The sequence below is a fragment of the Dromiciops gliroides genome, chromosome 4 (assembly GCF_019393635.1).
Source record: "Dromiciops gliroides isolate mDroGli1 chromosome 4, mDroGli1.pri, whole genome shotgun sequence".
In the NCBI taxonomy this organism is placed as follows: Eukaryota; Metazoa; Chordata; class Mammalia; order Microbiotheria; family Microbiotheriidae; genus Dromiciops; species Dromiciops gliroides.
Window position 1 is genome coordinate 229,412,387 of NC_057864.1, and position 26,192 is coordinate 229,438,578.

General features: G+C 36.8%; 1 protein-coding gene across 3 annotated transcripts in view; it reads right to left on the reverse strand.

Annotated features, from left to right (window-relative positions):
• Positions 1 to 529: 529 nt before the first annotated feature.
• The window catches only part of NARF (nuclear prelamin A recognition factor), a 58,645-nt gene continuing 32,982 nt past the window's right edge, over positions 530 to 26,192 (reverse strand). For 2 of the 3 annotated variants that reach the window (XM_044002206.1, XM_044002207.1), the window contains exons 9-12: positions 11,871 to 11,934; positions 9,587 to 9,724; positions 8,662 to 8,819; positions 530 to 4,208 (exon numbers count right to left, since the gene is read on the reverse strand). In XM_044002206.1, the coding sequence (XP_043858141.1) occupies positions 3,967 to 4,208; positions 8,662 to 8,819; positions 9,587 to 9,724; positions 11,871 to 11,934 (602 nt within the window). In that variant the 3' untranslated portion in view covers positions 530 to 3,966. Of the gene's footprint in view, positions 4,209 to 4,260; positions 5,731 to 8,661; positions 8,820 to 9,586; positions 9,725 to 11,870; positions 11,935 to 26,192 lie in introns of those variants that run through there. The other variant, XM_044002208.1, reaches the window with a different exon arrangement.

Consider the following 26,192-nt stretch of genomic DNA (forward strand, 5'->3'; position numbering starts at 1 on the left):
TCCTTTCTCACAAGATTGATGCCAAGCTTAACATCTTGGCCATGGCTAACAAGAGTCAACTAAGATTGTTGTTGATCAATTACATCGGACTCTTTGTGACCCTATTTGAGATGATCTGGGCAAATATACTGGAGTGATTTGCCATTTCCTCCTCCACCTTATTTTATAGACAAGGAACTGAGGCAAACAGGGTTAAGTGACTTGCAAAGGGTCACATGGCTAATAAGTGTCTAAGGCTGAATTTGAACTCATGAAGATGAGTCTTTCTGATTCCAAGCAGAGTGCTCTGTCTACTGTGTTACCTTGGTGCCCCAACTAAAATAGTGAATGTGAAAGGATATGTAATTATAAATGTTGGGTATTACTAAAGTGCCCATGGGGCCATACCCTGGGTTAGGTGATTTAATAGGATGCCAGTCACAATTAAATGTATTATTCAATGTATCCATTATATATTTGAGATACATAGCAGCAGAATTCAGAGAACAGCCTTCAAATATAACACCCAACAGAGGTTACTAGAAATGTCTGATATCACAGGTCTGAATTTATTTTGCCTTTTTGTACAGTATACTACAAAACACCAAAACGTATACAGGTTGAGGAGTCTGTAGGAAGTTACCACCACTCCTCTCTAAGAATGGTGCCATCTCATCAATATCTTTACCCTACCTCTTTATGAGATGATCACAGTATAGGTTAAAAGCAGCACTACCATGAACACATTGTAAGATATAGGATCACTAAATTCCATCTAGAATTTGAATTCTAACCAAAAGACTAGGAAAACTCCATTTGTACTTCCTCCTTTGTACAGATGGGATTATCAGTCATGTGGCAAAGATTGCAAAAAAAGGAAAACATGCCCCTTGAGAGATTAAAATGGAGAGCTTCTCAACCCAATGGATCACAATTTACCTTTGCCTCAGGCACCTTTTCGTGGAGTAGGAAATTAGAGTATGTGCTAGCCATTGTATAGAAGTTTTATTCTAAGTCAGTCCTATTTTCATCCATTGACATTCATTATTAAAAATAGCTTCCTTGATTTCAGTTTTAAAACAATAGCATTAGGAACAATGTGAATATATTGTCATGTGTACCCAGTGCCAAGTCTTGATGTTCCAGGCCTGCTGAGAAGACACTGAACAAAAGGCTTTTGTCTGCTAGTCCTTTTCACCTTGTTTCCAGACTATAGCACAAGGAGAGGTCATTTGGGCATGTGGACTTAAAAGATGGTGAAATAACCCAGACCTGATTTTGCTTTTCTTTTTCTTTGTATCCTCAGAGCTTAGCAAAGTGCATGGCAAAAAGTAGGTACTTTATAATGTTGATTTGTTTATTGAATCTGGTTCCAAGTTCCAAACCCTGCTGGGGAGAATTATACCTAAATTCAATTAGTTCTCCACAATTATCCCTTAAGCTTTATTACTTGTAGAATTGCTTTCAGAGGAAAAAAAATAGGACAAAACAAAAAACATGCATATAACAGGTCCAAAATATATAATTTATCACAATATACATAATCATCCATCATATGAAGAAACACAGGTGCTTAAAACATACTATTAATCTAACATCTAATCTAATCATACAAGGTTGTAGTTAACATTGAGGGGCTACAGAATCATCTTAAATTTGAGGGTTGAAACCAAAGTTATTTTGACAGTTTCCAAAAGCTTGTTCAACAAAATTTGAGTTTACTTATAGGTTTGTTTTTTTCACAAAATTTACTGGATCTGGTTGTTTTGAACTGTGTATTTCCAGACTACTTTCCTGCAACTAACTCCTTACATATATTCTCTCCCTCCACCCTCCCAAATTCCTATTTCTGTTTAGGAAGAGAAAGGTCACAACCCCCAGCATTTGCAGTGGACGAGAGGAAGACTATGCTATACAAGTGGTTTATAGAGCATGAGTAGATAAATTAATTTCCTTTGCATGAAAGAGACAAAAACCCTTTTGATTTGGAAGCAGCCAACAGAAGAGTGGAAGAGAAGGAAAGTAAAAAATGGGACTAAAAAAGGTAGGGTTGTGAAAAGGAATCAGAAATATTGGAATTGAAAAGGATTTTTGAGATCAACTAGTTTTATTCCATCATTTTATAGATAACAAAACTGAGGTGAAAATTATTTGCTTGTGGTCATACAGGTAATAAGGGCAGTCAGAATTAGGACCAAGGTTTCCTTACTCTGAGACAAATGCTATTTTCCATTCTCAACAATTGCTTCCTAGAATGACTTGAGTCCTGATAGGCATTTCTTTGGGAACACTTATAGAGAACTTTATTGAAAACATAAAATTGGAAAAAATTTCTAAGCAGAAAATGTTATTTTTGATATTTTTATAGTTCTATTTATATAGAACTCTAAGTTATTATGTATTTTCTATTTTGTCACCAATTCTAATGACAAAACTTTGTCCAAATACTTTGGAGATGCAGGTCTCTGCTAAAAGGTAGTCAACATCTGCCTTAAATCTCTATGTATTCTTTAATTCCACCTCCATTGTCTTCTATGGAAATACTGAGGACATTTGCTTAAGTGTTTCAAGGATTATAGTAACATCAAGGTTATTCTTCATAAAGTATAGCATTGTTGTTTACATCTCCCATTTCTTTCATAATCGTAGTCAAATGCAATGTTAATTTTGCTGACTGGTTTGGTGAATTATTAATTGGCACCATGCTTTTCCCTGATCCTCCAGGGTACCATACAGGGGATATGTGCCACAATGGAGGTTGTAAAATATGGTGGAAGGGAGGGCCCCAACCCCCTGTACTCTTCTAGCCTAGATGACTTTCTCTACGTCTATGTGGTCTTCATGTTCCTGCTTTATGCCACCTATGCTTTGCTCCTAGGATCCAAGAGCCCAAACATCCCCAAACCTCACTATTTATGAAAATTCTTTCCCTTACTACCTGTCCCTCAAAAAATATTTTACTGTGGGTTCTTGGCTCAGCTACCCCTCTTCCTTTTCTGTCTGACCCATGATGCCTTCTACCAAAGCTGTACCTCTTCCCTTTTTCACACATGTGACTTCAGAAGATCCACACTGCTCCATCCCATACACCCTGGATTCCTAACCTCTGGCCTTATTCCCGGAGGCCCTCATGGTGACCTCCACCTCTTTATTCCCTCTGGCCCTTGATTCTTCAAAAAGACTTTGGGCCCCTGAATTCACATCCTGTTCCCACTCCTGCCTCTTCCCCCAATAAGAGAATTCCTGACCTTGAAATGGTTTATGATGCATGTTTGGATCTAAAAATCCATTCCATTTGATATTAAACCACCCCTTTTACTCCTGGAATTATATTAGACTACTTATCTTTGAGTTCCTGGATACATTTTGGAGGGGATTACATGAAGCTTTTTCGTTGTTGTTGTTTTTTTGGTTTTTTAGTGAGGCAGTTGGGGTTAAGTGACTTGCCCAGGGTCACACAGCTAGTAAGTGTTAAGTGTCTGAGGCCGGATTTGAACTCAGGTACTCCTGACTCCAGGGCCGGTGCTCTATCCACTGCGCCACCTAGCTGCCCCTACATGAAGCTTTTTCAATCATCTCTCTTTAACATATTATAAACTGTAAGTTAATTTTTTTTCTTTAAATGTTGGTCTTGACTAAGGGAGCACCATTCGCTGTTCTTATATCTTGGATCTTTAAAATTATCCTTAGGACAAATAATTTTTTTTTTAATTTAGAGAATTCAGGATACCTTGACAAAAGGTACTGTTCAAATACAAATTATGAGGACAGCACCGAGCTAAGTGAGTGAGAAAACAGAAGACCTAAGAGACCTAAGACGCAAGAGGGTTTTTCAGGGTGAAAAAAATATTTGGAATTTAAGGGGAAAAAAAAAAACACAACTTCTTCATAATTAAAGCCCAAAGAAAGTGTTCCTGATTGCATAGAATGTTTCCAGTGTCATTTACACATGTCCTATGAAATAAGTCCTTTTTACCAACTTTGCTGTCACCACTTGATATCCATGTTGCCTGTGGAGGGTTCAGCAGCACTGTAAGTGGTGTGCAGGGCTTCCAGGACCTTTGGAGAGTCTGTACCATCTAGCCACTCTTGGTATAGTCTCTGAACATGTGTGTTAGTTTCTGGAAGCTGCACAGGGATTTCAGCATACACTTCTTCCATTCGTCTCAGCAGTGCCTTATCTGGCTTTCCATCTTCGGTTTGAGTTTGACCTTTGCCATTTAAGCATCCTTTAGAACACAAGCCCACACATGTGCATGCATACACAGACACACACACCACAAACAGACACACACACACACAACACAACACACACACACACACACACACACACAAAATAAAGTCAGGTAGAGGCATACTTTGTTTTTAAAAAAATTAACTGTTTTAGCTTATAAAGGGAAGACTACTTGCCAGGCTAGGTGAAGGATGTAGTACCCCTCACTCCTGTACCCTAACGTAAATATAGATACAGATATTCAGTTTTATGGAATCCCATTTTCTTATGGGATTATTTTCTTATTCCTGCCTGTATGTGAAGACTGCCAGTGATATGAAACTTATTACTTCCTGAGGCAACCCTCTTCACTTTGGAGGAAGATCATCCTAATTAGCAGGAATCTATCTCCTAAACATTTATGTCCTAACTTCCTAGGTTCATTCTTGGAGTTTAAGTTGGGTAAATTTGATCCATTTTCCATGTGATAATTCCAAAGTTAATTATTAAGTATCAAAAGTAATTTATATAAACAAAGGTTGTAAAAGATAATGGAAAGGTAATTGCAAGCTGGCCTATAATATACTGACAACCGTGATTTTGCATCAAAGACAAAGTGACTGTTCATAAAATAAAAGCAAGGAATAACAATCAGTCAAAGTGGTATCTATGTAACATTAAAAGAAACATTAGAAGGCTGTCAGCATGTGGAATCAATCCTCTTTGAAGAATTTATAGAAATACACAGATAAGAATTACACAGAATAAAAAGGTTAAATAGGGAAGCTAAAATCTTCAGAGATGGAGGGAATACTCACACCACAGTGACATGACAACTCCATCATAGTCAAAGTTGGGTGCCATCACGCTAAATGCAGGAATTATTCTCTACTGGGACACATCAAATGTAGAAGAAGGCCATTCCTTCTTTCTTTTTCTACCAGTGTCAATAACTGACTGAGCTGTCAGTTGGTTATTAATTGGTTATTAAACTATACTACACTGGCCTGATGCTAAGTGACTGCTAAATCAGCAAGGCACAGTAGTTAGTTCAACACATAAAAGGAGACACAGGCAGTACCTGGAGGTCACAAAATATGCCTTGGTGTTCTGGAAATGACTACACAACAGTAGATATCACTAAATTCTCAGACTACTGTTGCTCACATTTTTTTCTGGTCACCTTAAAAGTTAAGTGGGTGTTGGAAGTGCCTTTCAACTGGGATATAGGAACCCCAAACCACAAAGTGCATTCATAGGTTCGATAGTTGTGGTAACTATATTTCCTGAACCAGGTGGTCTGACAGGGGATATTACTGTCTTATGAGAAGCATGATATGAAGTTGATGTAGGATAAAGAAAGTAGCACCAAAATAACAATAAACACAACAACAAAATGTAAATAAAATCAGCATTGAAAGGAACAACTCTGGTCAAATACAAAAGTTGACATTAATACTATACAGTCTAGCTGTGTGACCCTGGGCAAGTCACTTAACCCTCACTGCCCTGCAAAAACTCCAAACAAATAAAACCAACTAAACAAACAAAAAAGAAAAAAAAGAAAATATTAAAAAATACTATACTGTCACAGTTAAAGGACATAGCCCTCCCTTCATGTTGTTTGTTAGAGAGTTTGTGTGGAAAATATAAATTTTTAATTAAAATAAATTTTATTTTATTTTCTTGGAATTTGGACTGTTTCAAAAAAATTGGGTAAATTCGGTCCCCTCAAGTTATACCTTTACAAACTACATGAGAACATCTCATATCTTTTTTCCCAAAGGAAGGCATAAGGGCTGAGTGCCACAGAACAGGAGAAGGGGTTATTGTGAGGCCATTGTTCATCCTTTAGTGACTTTATTAGATAGATAGATGATAGATGGATGGATGAAATGGACAGATAGAACATTTATTGTTTATTCTTTGCCAAGTACTGTGCTAAATACTGAGGATACATATAAAAGCAAATAAGACAGTGCCTTCTTTCAAGGAACTTAAATTCTAATAAGGGATATTACCTGTCAGATCTGTGGCTAGGGAAAGAGTTCATGACCAAACAAGATACAAGAAGTTCACAGGAGGTAAAATGGATAATTTTGATTACATAAAATTAAAAGTTTTTGCACAAACAAAATCAATGCTGTTAAAATTAGAAGAAAAGCAGGAAACTGGGGAAAATTTTCCATAGGAATTTTTTCTAATCAATGTTTAAAATTTGCAAGAACAAGAACCACTGCTCAATTGATAAATGTTAAAATCCAAGCTATCAATAGCCATATTAAAAAATGTTCTAAATCATTAATAATCAGAAAAATGCAAATTAAAACAACTTTTATGGTGGTACCTCACATCCATCAGATTGTCTAAGATGACAAATGCTGGAGGGATTGTGGTGGTGGTGTGAACTAGTCCAACCATTCTGGAAGGAAATTTAGAACTACAACCAAAAAGCTATTAACTTGATATCCCTTTTTACTCCACAATACTTCTATTAGATTTTATACCCCAAAGAGATCAAAGAGAAAAAGGACACATGGGTACAAAAATGTTTATAACATCTGTTTTGTGGTAGTGAAGAATTGGAAACTATGGGGATGCCCATCAATTGGGTATATGGTATATACTCAATTGGATATGAATGTGATGGAATACTAATGTGTTCATAAAGAATCCATCAAAAAGAAATGATAAAGGGGATGGTTTCAGAAAAACTGGCAAGACTTGTAAAAACTGATGCTAAGTGAGCAACAGTATATGCAGTAACAGTAGTATTGTAATGATAATGAACCCTGAAAGACCTAGTAACTCTGATCAACACAATAACTCACAATTCCAAAGTCCTCATGATGAAATATGCTATCTACCCCTAGACTGAGAGCTGATGGACTCAAAGTGCAAACTGAAATGTATTTACTTTCTCTTTTTCTTCCCTTTAAAAAAAAAATGGTTAAGGTGGAAATTTATTTTGTATGACCATACATATTTGTAATGGGTTTTGTTTTTTCTTGACTTTTCAATGGGTGGGTGAAGGGAAAGAAGAGAATTTGAAAAAAAAAAAAAAGAATAAAAAAGCTTCTGCAAGAACAAAAAAAATTCTAATTGGAAAAGATAATGCATAATGAGGAACTAGAAGTGGAAGGAAAGTACTTGGACAGGGTGAGGAAATAGAGAAGTCCAGTGAATAGAGCAAGTAGCAGAGAGTGAAGTGAGCATGGCTGGGGCCCCCTCATGAAATGGAAGTCTAGGCTAGGAAGTTACCAATTAGGAGAGTCAGCATCACGGCAAAAATTTCTCCAGGGTGGAAAGATATCTGGTGAGAAGGTAAAGAAATCAAAGGGACTACAAGCAGTGTCTGATTGAACATAAGCGATGGTTCTAGATAAACTATTTCTTGAACATGTCTATTCAACAGAGGAGGTGCTCAATGTTTTTAGTCACAGACTTCTTTGGCAGTCTTGTGAAACCTATGGACCCCTTCACAGAATGTTTAAAAATGCATAAAATAAACTACTTAAGATAAAGGAAACCAATTATATTAAAATGCCATTAACAAAAATATATATTTTTTAAAAACCAAAATTTCTCAAACCCAGGGTTGAAAGCCCCTGCTGTAGAGCAAAATACTCCTACATATTGGTCCTGTCAACCTAAAGAAGTTGCTTTATCAGATATAAGGAAAGGAGCCTTCACATATAAAAATATTTATAGTAGCACTTTTTTGTGGTAGTGAGGAACTGGAGATGTAGACGCTCATCAATTGACCAAACAAATTGTTGTACATGAATGTAATGTAAGTAATGCTGTAAAAAATGATGAACATGAATGCAGAGAAAAACATGGAAAGACTTATATGAACTGATACAAAATGAAGCAGAAGCAGAAGGAGAAAAACAATGGACAGCAACTACCCATATGTAAATGGAAAGACAAACAAAACAATCAAAACTGATTGTTGTGAATTGATAATGTCCAAACTGGATTCCAAAAAGGAGAGACATGAGAAGACACCTGTCCCTGCCTGTTTCTAGAAGTCAAAGACTACCAGGTAGGGTGACAGATGCCACCCCAGATTTTGGGATGGCCTGGTTAGTTTGTGGAGCTTCATTTTTCTTTCTAAATTCTATTACAAAAGATGTCTCTTGGGAAAGGTGAGGGGAAGGATACAGTGCAACAATAAGTAAAATAAAAATATATTTTTAAAAATGTCAAGGATCAGGGCAGCTAGGTGACACAGTGGATAGAACACAGGCCCTGGATTCAGGAGAACCTGAGTTCAAATCTGGCCTCAGACACTTAACATTTACTAGCTGTGTGACCCTGGGCAAGTCACTTAACCCTCATTGCCCTGCTCCTCTCCCCCCAAAAAATGTTGAAAGAAAAAAAATGTAAATGTCAAGGATCTGGGCAATTGACCCAGTCATATCAAAAAGGTAGGTAGAGCTTATCCCATTTTATTTCATTCTTACCTCCAGGACAGGCCAGGACCTCTACAAAGTGATATGGGAACTTGCCCTTTTTAAGTTTCAGGACCATGTTCTGGATGTTTCGAAAGCCATAAGCAGCAGCAAAATGTAGCACTATTTCCCCATTTTTTTCCAAAGTGATCTCCTGGAAGTCTTTGTTTCTATAAAACAGAATAGATTTGGAGACATCAGGTTATTCAATTTTTTACCCCAGTAGTGGGCCACACAAGAAGAAATTTACATGGTATTGGACACGGTTGCATAATTACAACTATTGACTGACCTGAGCCTACTAGCATACAACAAACATTTATTAAATACATGCAGCATACAAATCCCACACTCTGCAGCAAGCTAAAACCAAGAATGAGTTACTTCTATGCTGGGAGAGGCACAATGTCTACCTTCAAGGGCTTAGTGTAGCAGAGGGATGAGATGCCAATACAATGCATGTTAAATGAGATGTGTACTAATTACAAAACATAAGGGTAGTTATCTAAGAGTAGCAGTGGGCTGGTGGTTAGGTCTAATTGGGTTCATATGGGGTGGCTTATTTAAAAAACAAAACATTTTTTGGCCAAAACATGTGGCCAAATTGGCTAGCACTGGGCCTTTTCGGAAGAAAATTGCTTCTTGTATAGCAGGCAGAAGAGAAGGAAGTATAACAGTGGTTTTGCCATTTTATTTTATGGTTCCTATCAAAGGAAAAAAATCTCAAATTATTACAGGAAGTACAAGAAATAGGTCTTTACACTATGACTTCATACTAAAAATAATCTGTCTTTGGGGTGACCAAGGGCTTCACATTTCAATATCAGTTGTCTTGCAAAAACAACAGTTTTTATTCTCCCAGTCAGTTAGTTACTACCAAGAGTTCTGTGGGAAACGTTAATCTGGGGAATTCCTTATCTACCCAAACTGCACTTACTTCAATGCTCTGTATGTGATTTCCTTGATGTCCATGTCAAATAGTTCTTTGGCTGCATATTTAAAGATGTGCTCCAGGTAACCATCTGACCTAGTCACACCATCACTCACTGTGTCTCCTTCCTTTATCTCACCAATCCTTGAAAAACATATAGAAATAAAGAGTTCTAAAATGAGGTCACTAACAATCCCTCTTACAACTTATCCAAAAAAAGGCAATTGATGGCAAAAAATCAAGTTCAATAATGTTCAGATAACATGTGGTCTCTTTTTTATTTCTGAAAGAAATCAGTTTAAGAATTATAGCCCAAACATTACTGTCATTATTTTGGGGGAGACTCTCATGTTATTAGTTTTTTTTTTTTTTTTTAGTGAGGCAATTGGGGTTAAGTGACTTGCCCAGGGTCACACAGCTAGTAAGTGTTAAGTGTCTGAGGCTGGATTTGAACTCAGGTACTCCTGAATCCAGGGCCAGTGCTCTATCCACTGTGCCACCTAGCTGCCCCATGTTATTAGTTTTAACTAGTCAAGGTGGGTCTTTATATTATGATAGTCTATTTTGAACCTCCTTTTATTTACAGGAATAATTCTCATGCTTCCTACCACAAATAATTATGAGACCTAAAGAAGCACAGACATTTAGAGGTAAAAGGGACCTTAGAATTCAGGACAGGATCCAGATAGGTTTAAAAAAAAAAAAAAAGCCAAATCAGTCAAGGTTGTATAGATAGTTATGACAAGGCCAAAACTAGATACTTGGGCTCTTTCCACTATGCCCAAGTCCTGTACCATATCATTTACAAAAGCACAGAAGAACATATCAGGTTCTTTGAAAACACTCTTAGTTTCCCCAACATTAAGTATTTATGATTGCTTAACTCTAAAAGTAAGAAAGCACAAATGGTTGTAGCTTGCTGTTCTTTTTCTTATTACAGTTGTTTTTATTAACTATGGGAAAATGGACCTTCTTCCAGGGAAATAAAGAAGAAAAGTCTCATGACTGAATTTTCTGTTTTGACCTTATAAAGGCATTGCTTCCTTTACTTGGGTTTTCTGCAAGCTGTTTTTGTAGAAAGGGAAACCACATAGCAAAATATCATCTACTGAAAGCTTTACAGATGAAAAACATTGTCAGCCTCCATATAATTTACAGAATTGAAACTTGCCAAACTATAGCCATCTGTATACTGTTAAGAGGAGTCAGAATAAATAATGCCATCAATATCTAGGGGCAACCTGATACAATGACTGTCTGCCAACACTGGACCAAAGAACTACTATGTTAGAACTTATAGCCCCAGCATAGTTTTACATTTTAATTTTCCATCCTTTATTGACATGACAGAAAGAATTAGTCTTTCAACTGCTGAAGGTCTGTGATCAGAGATGGGAGTAAAGAAGTTCTAGAAATGAGAGAGAAAACGTCCATTTTCAAAGGCGGTACATTATTCCCTGTAATTTCTGAAAATAGCCTACTTTTTTTGTTTTTCTTCCTCTAGAAGTTGGGTAGGAAATAACAATGTCTAAAATCCTTACTAACCAGGGTGGTGTCCAAAGTGAATAGCAATGCTATCCCTAATAATATGAGAATAGCCTGGCTTGAACTAGCTTTAAGTCTCAAAGGCTACAAAAGTGAGACTTCCTTTTGTATACCTGATGTTGTATGGTCTTCTGCTGCTTGAAGGAAGTTCCTCAGACCTACATTTGGCTGGGCTAATACAGCTATACTATATCAGCTATCATTATCCTTCAGCTGACCTCATGAAAATTTCATCTTGGCATTCCAACCTAGTTGCATTCAGATCCAGTTTTTGATTTTCCACTCTGTGAAACTGCTGAGTATCATGCTGGAATCACTAGGGATACCCTAGGAAATAAATATTCCCCCAAAAGGGGGGAGAATCACAGCCAGACAATCCTCTTTCCCTCTGTTAAGTGTTCAATCCCAGGCTTCAAGTTACCTCATTATTTCTTAAATAAGTCTATGTTTAATATGGTCAATTGATGATTATGATAACTAATATAGCCCTTACTATGTGCTAGGCAGTATGCTAATCACTTTATAATTATAATCTCATTTGATCCTCACAACGACCCTGGGAGGTAGGTGCTATTATTACCCTCATTTTGCATATGAGGAAACAGACAAATAGAGGTTAAGTGACTTGCCCAGGATCATACAGCTAGTAAGGGTATGAAGCCACATTTGAACTCAGGGCTTCTTAACTGTAGGCCCAGCACTTTATGCACTGCACCCCCTGCACCTCAAAATCAAAGTTACTCACAGAGTGTCTACTACAGCTTCTTTCATTAATTCTTTTTTTTGTTCCATAATCTGGATAATTTCACCTGTAGACAAAATGGATAGACACTTAAAACAATAACTGTGACAAAGCAAAGAGTTAAACACATTTTTCTCCTGCATGAGCATGTTCACTCGTTCATATTAATAAACTATGATAGGCTTTAGAGATACAAAAACAAAAATGAAACAGTCTCTGCCCTCAAAGAACTTATGTTTTATTGGGAGATTCATTCACACAATATTCCAACTAGAGGCAACTCTGAATACTTTATAACAAAAGGCATTTTCTTATAGGGTATGGAGTATGCACACCACAGCTACAAGTACAAGACAGTTGCATCTAATCAGGTTCTGGTCTTACTTTTTGCTCCTGAAATAATGGCTACAGGATAAATCATGTCACTGTACCATTTCTGGGGGGAGGTGGGGGGGTGCGGGGAGTAATGAGGATTAAGTGACTTGCTCAGGGTCACACAGCTAGTGTCAAGTGTCTGAGGTCAGATTTGAACTGAGGTCTTCCTGAATCTAAGGCCGGTGCTTTATTCACTGTGCCACCTAGCTGCCCCCTATCCTTTCTATGTTATAGCTAACTAAACTTCTTCCTTTTGTTAACTGCTGAACTGTCTCTTGTGAGCCTCATTTCACCACAACATTGAATCTAAACTAAAAGGGCGCTGCCCTAAGTAACCCTCGATGCCACAGGAAAAAGAGAGTAACTATGCCTCTGTCACATAGATTTAAATATATAGCAATTTTTGGATACAGAGCCAATGAAAACAGGCTACTTCCTCCATGTAGTAGGAGAATGAAAATTGTCTTCCCCTAGAAGCAGGTCTCTGGCATCTCCCACGTAGGTTCAAGAGGATGCACTGGCATCCCTGAGTTTCAGAGGTTGCAAGTAATGCAACATTCCTCAAGGAGAATTCAGCAGAAGCTGGGACAACATTCATCCAGTAGTTATGCTATTCATCAACATGAACTTGATGGGACCAATGGGATACAGGAATAAGTTAAATTATGTCTAATTCTCCTGCCCCACCCCACCCAGACCATGATAGTATACAGGGGAGAATATGTATTGGGGAAAATGTTCTTGCTATATCTTTGCATTAATTATCACTTTGTAAAAGAAAAATCCCTTCAGGTTAAGTTTGGCTCTAGGAGAGTAAAGCCAGGGTATAGTCACTATACTGTATAAATGTTCTTTTTCTGTTCTGGGAAGTTACACCAAAGGATCTATAATTCTCTCTCTTTCTAACCCTACCTCCCCCCACACACACACTGCTGATAAAATACTTGTTAGATCTCTCTCTCCCTCTTGTCTGGAGATGTTTCCCCTTAAATTTCCTTCTCATTTTCAATATGTATACCCATACTAACAAAAGCTTATGGCTATTATGATTTTAAAGATAAAATAAATATTTAAAAACAAAGAAAGGTAAGTACCCAGAGGGAAAGTTTTAGGCTTCTTCAAGGGAACCCAAGGGGGAAAAGGAGATATAAGATTACTGCCTTGAAGGTCCAAAGACTAGAGATATTTTTAGGCAACACTACTTTTGCACCAGGGACTTCAGAGGTAATATTAAGTTGAGGAACCCAGTTCCTGTTTCTGACACTCTTTGTGCCTCATCTGCCCAAGAAGAATTGCTCATAGAATCCTGGTCCCTTTCTTTGTGGCAGCTTCCTCTGAACAAGCTTTGGTTCTCCAAGCTCCTGATGGTTTCTGAGTCTCCCTTGCCTCCAGCTCCATGTGTCATATAATTGGGGTTCCTTTTCAGGACTTACTAAACTGAACTTTAAAGGTCTCTTGACAGATCTAAAGATCCAAGATTTTGGGTCAAGAAATCACTATTTGACAGAAATTGCAGGGAAAGCAGGATGGCAAAAAGTAGGTGTAAACTAAAATCTCACACTGTATACCAAATTAAGTCAAAATAGGTACACAATTTGGACATTAAAGGGAAATTAGGGGAGCATGGAATAGTTTGCCTGTCAGATCTATGGATAAGGGAAGAATTTAGGACCAAAAAAAGATATAGAGAGCATGTAAAAAGGATATAAAAAGAATAATTTTGCTTACATCAAATTTAAAAGGTTTTACATAAAACAAAACCAGTGCAGCCAAAATTAGTAGGGAAAAAATTTTTACAGCAATGTCTCTGATAAAGGACTCAAATTTTTAAGAATACAAGCCATTCTCCTAGTGATAAATGGTCAAAGAATATGAACAGGCAGTTTTCAGAAGAAATCAAAGCTATCTATAGCCAGATGAAAAATTCTCTAAATCACTACTGATTAGAGAAATGCAAATTAAAACAACTCTGAGGTATACCCCAAACCTCTCAGATTGGCTAATGACAGAAAAGGAAAATTAATGGGGATGGGGATGTGGAAGAATTAGGACACTAATGCACTGTTGGTGGAGATGTGAACTGATGCACCAATTCTGGAGAGCAATTTGGAAATATGCCCAAAGTGCATACACTTTGACTCAGCAATACTACTACATCTGGAAGCCAAAGACATAAAAGAAAAAGGTAAAGGACTTATATGTACAAAAATATTTATAGCAGCTCTTTTTGTGGTGGCAAAAAATTGGAAATTGAGGGCATGTCCATCAGTTGGGGAATGACTGAACAAGTTATATATGATTGTGATGAAATACTATTGTGCTATAAGAAATGAAGAGCAGGATATCCTGCTTTCAGAAAAACTTGGGAAAACTTTTTTTTGTTTTTGGTGAGGCAATGAGGGTCAAGGGACTTGTCCAGGGTCACACAGCTAATAAGTGTCACGTGTCTGATGCTGGATTTGAACTCAGGTCCTCCTGAATCCAGGGTCAGTGCTCCATGCACTGTGCCACCTAGCTGCTCCTAAAACCTGGGAAAACTTACATGAACTGATGCAAAGTGAAAAGAGCAGAAACAGGAGAACATTGTATACTGTAACAGCAATATTATATGATGATCACTTGTGAATGACTTATCTATTTTCTCAGCAATACAAAGATCCAAGACAATCTGAAAGGACTCATGATGAAAAATGCTGTCTCCAGAGAAAGAACTGATAGTGCAGATTAAAGCATACTTTTTTTTTTTAAAGCTTTATTATTCTTGGTTTATTTTTGGTCTATGTTTTCTTTTGAAACATGGTTAATATGGGAATGTTTTATATGACTCACACATATATAATCTATATCAAATTGCTTGCCTTCTCAAGGAGAGAAGAGAGGAAGGGAAAGAATTTTAGAACTCAAAATTTTATTTTATTTTTTAGTTTTTGGTGTTTTTATTTACATTATTGTACTCATTTGTGTTAAGAGTTATTTTACTTCATTCTGTCAGTTCATACAAACTTTTTTTTTCAATCTTAACAGTTTTTTTTTGCAGTTACATGTAAAGATAGTTTTCAACATTTGTGGAACTCAAAATTTAATTAATTAATTAATTAATTAATTTATTTATTTATTTTTTTAGTGAGGCAATTGGGGTTATGTGACTTGCCCAGGGTCACACAGCTAGTAAGTGTCAAGTGTCTGAGTCCGGATTTGAACTCAGGTATTCCTGACTCCAGGGCCGGTGCTCTATCCACTGCACCACCTAGCTGCCCCCAGAACTCAAAATTAAAAAAAAAAAAAGAACATTAAAAAAATTGTACATGTACTAAGAAAAAAGTAAAAATTAAATGAGAAAACAAAATAAAGATAACTTTTTTTTTTAAATCACCAGGAGAGAGGGCAGCTAGGTGGTGCAGTGGATAAAACACCAGCCCTGGATTCAGGAATACCTGAGTTCAAATCCGGTCTCAGACACTTGACACTTACAAGCTGTGTGACCTTGGGCAAGTCACTTAACCCCCATAGCCCTGCCCCCCCAAAAAAAGTCACCAGGAGGTGTGGTCTATAATTCTTCATCCTTCACTCAAGAGACTTATTTCTATTTCAAAAAAGGTTAACTTGCTTTGACTTCATTTTTTAAAATTGCTTTAACACTTTGTTATTCAATTTCTTTTCTGTGTAAAAGACCAGTTCCCAATCTCTCTCTCTCTCACACACACACACACACACACACACACACACACACACACACACACACACACACACGTGCCCATCCCCTTTTCCAATAGAATATAAACTCAGAAAAGTTCTCTTTGCTTCATCTTTTAGAAATATTAAGAAGTTATCAGTTTTTCTTTAACAGTTGGTTCTAAAAGATTTCTCCCTAAAGTAAGCAGTGACAGAACAAAGGCAAGGGGCCCAAGACCGATCTACCTTGAATGAATCTGGGTAATGATCAGAATAAGAATCTCTTGAGAACATCTCTGATCAACTAGAAAGGCCAATCCTTAAAGGGGAAAGGTCAAAGAAAGATTGAAGGATTTTAGAAAAATGATGGAAAAAGTGGTTACTACTTATTGCTCTTTTTGTTAACTGAACTTTGCCCTGAGTGCTATAACTTCAATTTTATCTCCTTGTGGAATTTTGTCTGTTTTCAAAAAATGCCATAACTATAACTCTGAAATTGCATGTGGTAGAGATTTTTCAGAGCCCTGCCACTGGTGCCTCCTCTCTAAGTAGAAATGCTTAATTAATCAAAATTTACCAAATTTGTTTCTGGCTAGTTTATGCCTAATATATATATTACAGAATTTTTTCCCACAAGCTCCTGAGGAAGTGATTATTTCACTTTTGTCTTTGTACCCCCAGTGCCTAATACATAGTGGATGCTTAATAATGTTTGTTGATTGTCTAATGAATCGCATCTCTTGCCTCTTGCAGAGAAGTGGTGGAAGTAAAGAATGAAGCATGGATTTTCAGACATGATCAAAGTGTTTATTTTGCTTGACTATACTTGGGTGTTATGAGGGAAGGCTCTATTTCTTGGGGCTGAGGAGTAAGGGGAGTAAGAAGCAATTGTAAGAAACCATGTTAAAAAGGGGGAGATCAATAAAACATTTTTCTAAGAATAAAAAGGAAACACTTTCCCTAAATTGCACACATGTAGACGAGAATAAAAACAAAATAACCCTTCATACAATTCTTGTTTATAAATTCCTATACACTTTATCATAGAGTCACCTTACTGATCAGGAAGGGGGAAAGCAACTAAAGTGAAATCATAGAAGATATGTGAGAGAGGAAGGTAAAAGGGTAGCCTACCCTCTATTTCATGAGGTGAACTACCATTCTCACCCTTGAAAGCTATCCCTCTGCATACAGGAAGATTTATGTCCCAGGGCTAGAGAAGTTTAAGGTTTCCTACATTCCACCACCAGAATTTCTTGTCCTCCACCACCAGAATTTCTTGTCCCTTCAGGGACTCTCCAGAAAGCCCTTGGGGTGTGGGTGTCCACAACTTCAGTGTCTTGGCATTGACCATAACCCTCAAGAGAGTGTGTAAAGAGCAAAAAGCCATTTATTTAGCCCACTGTGGGAATGGATCTTCCTGGTTCATCTTTCACACAACTTTATCCTCAGTGAACACCCAACCCTCACAAATGATTAAGGGACCAACCAGGAGCCTCTGCTCATACAAACTCTTTAGCAAGGGGCCAGAACATGAATCTCCAATTTTCTCAAGAGTGGAAAGCTCCGTTTGATGATGGGAAGGCAAGAGGAGGCAGAGCTGGCCCTAGGCAAAACTGAAAAGAAAATATAAAGTATTTTGGGGGCCCAACTCTTTTTTATCTACTCCAGAGTCATATACTTGACCCATCAAGGTCTGTTCTTTCTTCTCTTTCCTCATGTTCTAAAATTACCTGTCCTTCCATCTCAGTCACATAATTTCTATGCCTTCCATGGTTGATTTTAGGTATTAGGTGGAACACAATAATTCACACTATCTGATGTAGAAGAGATTGAATTCTAATTCTTTTGTATTTCTAAGCATGCCTAGCCACTGAAAATATTCAATAAATACTTGCTGAACAATTCTTTCTGCCAGATGAGGATTCTTAAAAAAAAAAAAAAATCAACATAACCAGGGATAGTGAATTTAAGCAGAATTATTTTATTTAATCAGATATTTGTGTTTTTTTAAAGACTCAATGGCCAGCCTGGAAAAAAATGGGGGTGGGGGTGGGGGCAGGGAGTGAGGATAGCCCTGCTATCTATCACTCCCCTACAACTATTCTAACAAATATCTGGGAAGAACACCAGACTGAGTAGACTGGGAAATCAAAGGCAAAACCACGGGGAGTTATTTTTCTAGACCAGATCAACAAAAGGAGACATTCAGAGGCCTGGAAGCAGTGAGGGAGATGTCTGGCCAAAAAGGCTCCACATGGACTGGGCCTACACCTGTGTACCAGAACAAGAAATGGTCATGGACCCAATAAGGATAGATACCAAAGCTATGCCCCATGGAGAGAGCAAGAATAAAAGCAAGCTGGCAGATGTCATTTGGATTCCAAAGCTGGATCACAAATGCAGTGTGGACTGAGGAAGCAGGGAGCTGTGGCAAGGAGAAAGACTGTAATTTGGAAATGTGGCAGAGTAACAGGCAAAGAGAAAGAACAAAGGGAAAAAGGAGTTATAGAGCTTTAACCCATTATGGAATGGGTTCATAGACCCAGTCCACAGACCAGTGCTGAGTCTTGAAGTTAAATGGGACAGGAAGTTCAGGCCACAGGAGAGCCTGAAATTATGACACATTGAACCTTTAAAGTCAGCCTTCTAGTTAGCTGACAGGATCGAGGGTTAGCAACAGTTTATTAGATAAGTTTGCAGCTGTGATGCCCAAACTCAAACTAGGCTCAAGAATATACAAAACAGAACAGGGGGGAAGTGATCAAATTCTGCCTAGATCAGAGTACTGAGGGAATACTGAAAGGCTGCAGATCTCCAGACTGAGATCCTTGATGAAGACAATATGAAATACCTGGAGAACACAGAAGCAGGACCCCAGAGAATAAAAATAAGGACCAAACAAGGTCTTGACATTCCCTCTAAAAGTACCCAGAGCTTGGCCCTAACACAAACCTCCAATTTAAGAAGTAAAACTGGATGAATGAGTTTAAAAACAGACTCCAATGACAAAGAGCTGATCTCTTTGTCTCCCAAGTTAAATCTCATGACAAAGTTCCTAATGACAAAGTCTCAGGACACAGATCTAGGAGAAAAGAATAATTCCAAAATATTTATAAGCAAAGCATCAAAGAAAAACACAACTTGGCTACAAGGTTAACTAGAATTCATGGAAGAAATAAAGAGTCAAACAAGAGATATTATAAATGAAATAAAAGCATGAGAGGAAAGAAGTAGGGAAAAATGAGAGTTTTGGAGGAAAGACTTTAAAGAGAACAGCTTAGCTTGAAGTGTAAAACCTTAACCAAGTAACAAACTCCCTAAAAACTAGAATGGACCAAACTGAAGTTCATGATACAAAGCAGTAAGAAACATTAAAACAAAGTCAAAAGACTGAAAACACACACACACACACACACACACACACACACACACACACACCCCATCACCACTACACAGAGACAATTGACCTGGGAAATATACCAAGGAAAGAGAACTTGAGAATGACCAGACTTCTAAAAAGCCGTAACCAAAAAGAGATCCTAGCATATCATATTTTAAGAAAGTAGCCTGCCCAGACTTAACTTGAACTAGAAGACAAAGTAAAACTAGACAAAACAACCCACTGATTACCTTCTGAAAGAAACCCCAAAATGAACACTTCCAGGAATATTATAGCCAAAACCCACAGATCTCAGTCAAAGAAAAAATAATGCAAGCAGCCACAAAGAAAGTGTTCAAGTATTGAGGAGCCACAGTCAGAATCACACAAGATCTGGTAGGTACCAGTCCAAAAGAGCAAAGAGGTTGGAATATGATGCTTAAAAAAAAAAAAAAAAAGAAAGAATAACTTGCCAGGCAAAAACTAAATATGATTCTTCTACAAGGGGAAAATGGATCTGTAATGAAACAGAGGACTTCTAAGGAAGCACTCTTAATGAAGAAACTAGAGATGAGGGAATTAGAACAGCAAGAGGTAGAGGGAACTGAGTGAACCACCTACTTACTCCAGCCTGTGACTCAGTTCTGGATTTATCTCAGTTCCTTTTCTATTCAACTATGTGTCTGGTCCAATTTCTGTCTTGTGAGAAAACTTTTTTCAATTGTAGGACTTTGCTTGAACCTACCCCTGTATAGCTGGGAAAATGGACTACTTCTACCTCCTGCTTAGAGGTTATGATGAGCAGAAACCCAGTCAGATCCAAAGACTGATATAGGTTTTCTCACATTTGTAAATCTCAAGCAAACCTGAAAATTGACTCTATATTGATCAATCATTATTTCCATGTTCCTTTGATTGAATACAGATACTTGGGGGGGAGTGGGACACCCCCCCTTTTTCTGATTTCAAGGAATTACATCTGTTTGCTCTGCCCCTCCCAACATGGAAAGTTCCATATCTTTCTTCCAATTAGAAATCAGATTACCTAATTTGTATCCTGGTTAATTGTTTTCTTATAATTAATTGGTCTTATTGGTTGTTTTTAACATATAAAAATCTGTCTCCGCCTGTTTTCAAGGTCTAGTGCCAAAGCTGAGGAGGTCTGGTCCCAGGTTTGTTGAGCAATTAGAATGGATTGTTTAATAAACTGATATGCTTGGAAGTTCAAAAGTTTGTTTCCTCAGTCAATTCATCTTTCACCCACCATGGAGCTCAATAGAAATTGTTAAAATACAAATACAAGAGTTGACAAATATAAAAAAGTAAATATGAAGGAACAATTGAAAGGGAATATACGGGGGGGAGGGGGCAGCTAGGTGGCACAGTGGATAGAGCACTGGCCCTGGATTCAGGAGTACCTGAGTTCAAATCCAGCCTCAGACACTTGACACTAGCTGTGTGACTCTGGGCAAGTCACTCAACCCCCATTGCCCTGCAAAAAAAAAAAAGAAAAGAAAGGGAATATACAAAGATGAAGTATTTATATTTTAATATTGTGAGATGATACAAGGGTTCCCCTCCAGACTCTGATGTTATCAGCAGTCACAGAGGCAGTTAAATATAATAGATGGTCTGGGAGTGGTTTTCTTATGTTTTAATGATCTTTTAGAAAGACAGGAAGAAAAGGAATACACAAGAGAAGAAAGGGTGAGCAAAGGTAGAAGAAATTATTATTTCACATAATTGGGACATACAAGTAAAGGACTATAGAAATAAAAAGGAAGAAGAGGAGGAGTAGTGTCCCTTGAATCACTTTTACCTGAATCATCAAAGGAGGACAGAAACACACACGCACACACACACACATACATACACACACACACACACACACACACACTCGCGCGCAAAAATTTGGTATGGGTATACATTCATTCAACTCAACATGAAAACAGCAAGGGATGGGTAGGTAGGAATAAAAGGGAGAGTACATTCAAGGAGGGATTATTGAGAAGGAGAACAAGACCTAAACTCAGCAAGTGTATCATAAAGAAGGGTTTAAAAGGAAAGAAAAAAAAAAGAGTATGAAGCTGTGATTGGGGTTTTGGGTAAAGGAAAGTAAAGGAGGGCAGGGGAATAGAATCAGATTACATCAAGTAGAAAGCACTGGTGCTCAGCATTCTCTCTCACAATCTTCTTATAGGGGAGGGAAGGGAGTGGCACAAGGGGAAAAGAGAGGGAAACAATATTAAGAGAATAAGATGGACATGAATACACATTAAGGAATTTAAAATCTTACTAACTGTGGATTTGAAAAAGATGAACTTATTCATAAAATGAAAGAGAATAGCGAACTGTATTAGAACAGAATCTTGCTTACAAGAAATACACTCTAAATATAATGAATCACACAGTTTAAAAATAAAGGACCAGACCAAATCTATTATGCTTTAGATAAACTTAGAAAAGCAAGGGTAACAATCATGACCTCAAAGAAGGCAAAAACAAAAACAGACTTTATTAAAAGAGATAAACAAGGCAACCAAAAGATGCCATAGACAAATGAACTAATTCAATACTTAACATATATGCACTGAATGGCATAGCATCTAAATACTTAAAGGAAAAGCTAAATGAGTTACCAGGAAAAATAGACAGTATAAATATAATAGTGGGGATTTAAATTTCCTTTTAGACTGTGTCAAATCTAACACCCCCTCCCACTTTCAAACTTAAGGACATGAATAGAATTTTATAAAAGTTAGATATGATAAATCTCTGGTAACTACTGAATGGGAATAGAAAGGAATATATATATATTTATTTATTTATTTTGCCTAACTACACCTTTACACAAACTATCATCACATAATAATCTAACGAACAAATGTAGAAGAGAAGAAATAATAAACATATTCTTTACTGACAAAAATGCAATAAAAATTGTGTTCAATAAAGGCCCATTAAAGAAGAGAGATTAAAAATAAACTAGAGATTACATCACTTTACAGTCATAGTAATGCTTAGGAGAAAATTTATACCTCAACACTTCACCAAGAGAAATGGTAGATCAATGAATAGGACTTGTGACTAAAATAAATGGAAAACCCAACAAATTAGGCTGAACCAATAAAATAAAAATGACAATATTACCTAAATTGATTTATGTATTTATTGCTATAGCCATCAAAGTACCATGGGATTACTTTATAGAGCTAGAAAAAAAATAATTAAAAAACTTGTCTGGAAGAACAAAAGGTTAAGAATCTAAAGGAAAATAATGAAAATGGGTAAAAATGAAGGGAACTTAGTAGTACCAGATTTTAAACTCTTGGTTAACCCTCCTTCCCCTTTCTCCTAGTCCCTTCCCTCTGAAATTACTTCCCATGTACTCTGTATATATCTTGTATATAGTTGTTACAATTGTTATTTCCCCCTTTAAAATGTGACCTCTTCGAGCTCGTCATGCTTCTGCCTTTCTTTTGTATCTCCAGTGTGTAATACAATGTTTCCCACATAATAAACATTTAATAAAAGCTTGCTGACTGATTTCAAAGTAGTCATTATAATTTTAAAATTGTATTGGTTAAAAAATGGAGCAGTACATCCGTGGGACAGATTAGTTATACAATATATAAAAGAAAATTAACCTTGTAACAGTGTTTAATAAACCCAAAGACTTTGTCTATTGGGATAAGGCCATACTTTGATTTGATTAAAGCTCCTGCAAAAATTGGAAAGCAGTTGAAACAATTAGATTTAAATAAAATCTTCACATCAAGATACCAAGGTAAGTCCAAATGGATATATGACAGAGTTAAAAAGTTACATCATAAACAAATTAGAGAAGGAAGAAATTTCCTTTGGGATTTATAGGTGAGGGAAAGTTTATGACCAAACAAGGGACACAGATAAAATGTGGACTTTTGATTTATAAAATTTTAAAAGTTTTGCAAAAACAAAAATAATGCAGCCAAAATTATGAAGGAAACAGTTAATTGCAAGGATAAAAATCTTTGCTGTCTAGTGTTTTTTTGTTTTTTTAGTGAGGCAATTGGGGTTAAGTGACTTGCCCAGAGTCACACAGCTAGTAAGTGTTAAGTGTCTGAGGCCGGATTTGAACTCAGGTACTCCTGACTCCAGGGCCAGTGCTCTATCCACTGCGCCACCTAGCTGCCCCTCTAGTGTTTTTAATAGAAATGGGCATTATAATTTGTCAAAGATGTCTTCTGCATCTATTGAGATAATAATATGACTACTGTTGGCTTTGTTATTGATACGGTCAATTATGCTGATAGTTTTCCTAATATCAAACCAGCCTGGAATTCCTGGTATTTATCCCACCTGGTCATAGTGTATGATCCTTATGATATCCTTGTGAAATCCTTTAATCTCCTTGCTAGTAATTTATTTAAAATTTTTGCATCAGTATTCATTAGGGAGATTAGTCTATAATTTTCTTTCTCTGTTTTCATTCTTCCTAGTTTAGGTAAAAAGCACCATATTTGTATCATAAAGGGAATTTGGTAGGACTCCTCCTTTGCCTATTTTCCTAAAAAGTTTATATTAATTGTCCTTTAAATGTTTGTTAGAATTGTGAATCCATCTGGACTTGGGGATTTTTTCTTAATTGATGGCTTGTTCAATTTCTTTTTCTAAGATAGGGTTATTTAAGTATTCAATTTCTTCTGTTATTCCAGGCAATCTATACTTTTGTAAACATTCATGTCTGATAAGTCTCATTTCCAAGATTGATAAGAAACTGATTTAAGTTTATAAAAAAGATAAGAGCCATTCCCCATTGGATAGCTGTTCAAAGAATATAAATATGTAGTTTCTAAAGGAAAAAATTGGTTAGGTATTATAATCACATAAAAAATGCTCCCTATCACTAACAATTAGAGAATTGTAGGTTTTCTTGCCTCTAGTCTCTCCCTTTTCCAATCCATTCGCTGCACAACTACAAAAATGATTTTCCTAAAATGCTCGTCTAACCATCCTATTCAATAAATTCCTATGGATCTTTATCAACTCTAAGATCAAATATTACTTAAACATTAATTAAACTTTTAAAAATGTATATTTTTGCAGATCTGTTTTATTATGTATATTAATGTTAGTTTAGTAGTACATGTATATAATTTATAGTTAGTAAATTTAGTTTTACCCATCTCCAAGAAAGCATGCTCAAAAATATTTTACTGGGGCAGCTAGGTGGTGCAGTGGATAGAGCACCAGCCCTGGAGTCAGGAGTACCTGAGTTCAAATCCGACCTCAGACACTTAACAGACACTAGCTGTGTGACCCTGGGCAAGTCACTTAACCCCAATTGCCTCACTTAAAAAAAAAAACATTTTACTGATAGAATGCATAATCAAAAAAGTTTGGAGACTACTAGTGTAAAAGAACAGTAGACAAGCAAACATTTTAAGTTAATATTGCTGACTTTTCTGCTTTAACTTCACCAATTTAGTTCATCTATCTCTCTCTTTTCTCCAAAGAATGTCTATCTGGGTTTTCATTACCCCCAAATAAATAACAAAAGAGAACAGGCTCTGGGAAGTCTGGGAAAAACAAAAATAAAAACAAAACAAAAAACCTTGGATAATTGGAATCCTCAGAACTTTAGAATAAATAAAATGTGAAACAATAAGTGGAAAAGGATCATGAATAGTTTTTATATTCCTAAACCGCAGCTTAAAAAAACAAACCAACCATTCAAAGATACCTTATGTAACTAATGATTCTGTTTGCTCTATTTATCTCCTAAAATTGTTTTCACCTAGATTCAGGAAATGATTCCCAGAGAAATTTGTGATGATCTTGATACCTTAAGTTAATTATTCCATCCCACTCCAAACCCCCTCCTTCATCCAAGGATCATGATCAAAAGTCACTTTGATAGGATAAGAACATGTTCTATTGTGTCCCCTTTTAACTTCCTGTCCTTTTTCTGTGGCTCTTGAGATTTAGACTTCTGAGAGAGAAGGTGGAACAGCAGATAATTACTGGAGCCCAGGGAGAGGTACAGATACCACACTGAGCAATAGATGCCTCTGCACAATGAGAGGCAACCAAAAGGCAGTGTAGCTTTGAGTGATTTTAAGCCTGAAGCAGAGAGTGGCCAGAAGCCACAAGAAGAAATGATCAAGAGCTGCCCAGAGCAACATATATAGTGAATTCTGTTCAGAAGGTAAGCTGGAGAAATTTATTTCCCTCAGTACCTTCCTTGCTTTTTCTTATTTTTAGTTCATGCTCCTGAGACAGGAAGTGAAGGAAGGATCCTGGTGCAGTGTTAGGTGACAAAGTATTGGGTTGGGAATCAGGAAGACTTATCTTCCTAATTTCAAATCCAGCCTGAGACACTCACTAGCTGTGTGATCCTGGGCAAGTGACTTAACCCTCTTTGCCTCAGTTCCTCATCTATAAAATGAACTGGAGAAGGAAATGGCAAATTGCTCTAGTAAATTTACCAAGAAAACCCTAAAATTTGGTCACAAAGAGTCTGACACAACTGAAATGACTAAATAACAAGAAACGGTGAATGTACTTAGGATTTCCCTTAGCTATGTCCACAGACTTGAAAGGACAACAGGAATGAAGACTATGAGATAGCTGGAGACAAGTATCTCAACAAGTATACAACACTGTTTGATCTATTTCCCTTTGCATTTTATTCTATATACAGTAAAGTATGTGATCCTTACATGATAAGTCTCTTAATCTATGAAATGCAGTACACACTGAAATGAATAGAGTCAGGAGGAGGTAAAGGCTGATGAGCAGAAGATTTGGTATTTATTATTTCAGTAATATTCTATTTCACTTTCTAAATTAATTTTGGAATTAGCCAAGGAAGGGTTAATAAAGGGTACTTAGCAACAAGGTTGCAGTGAGAC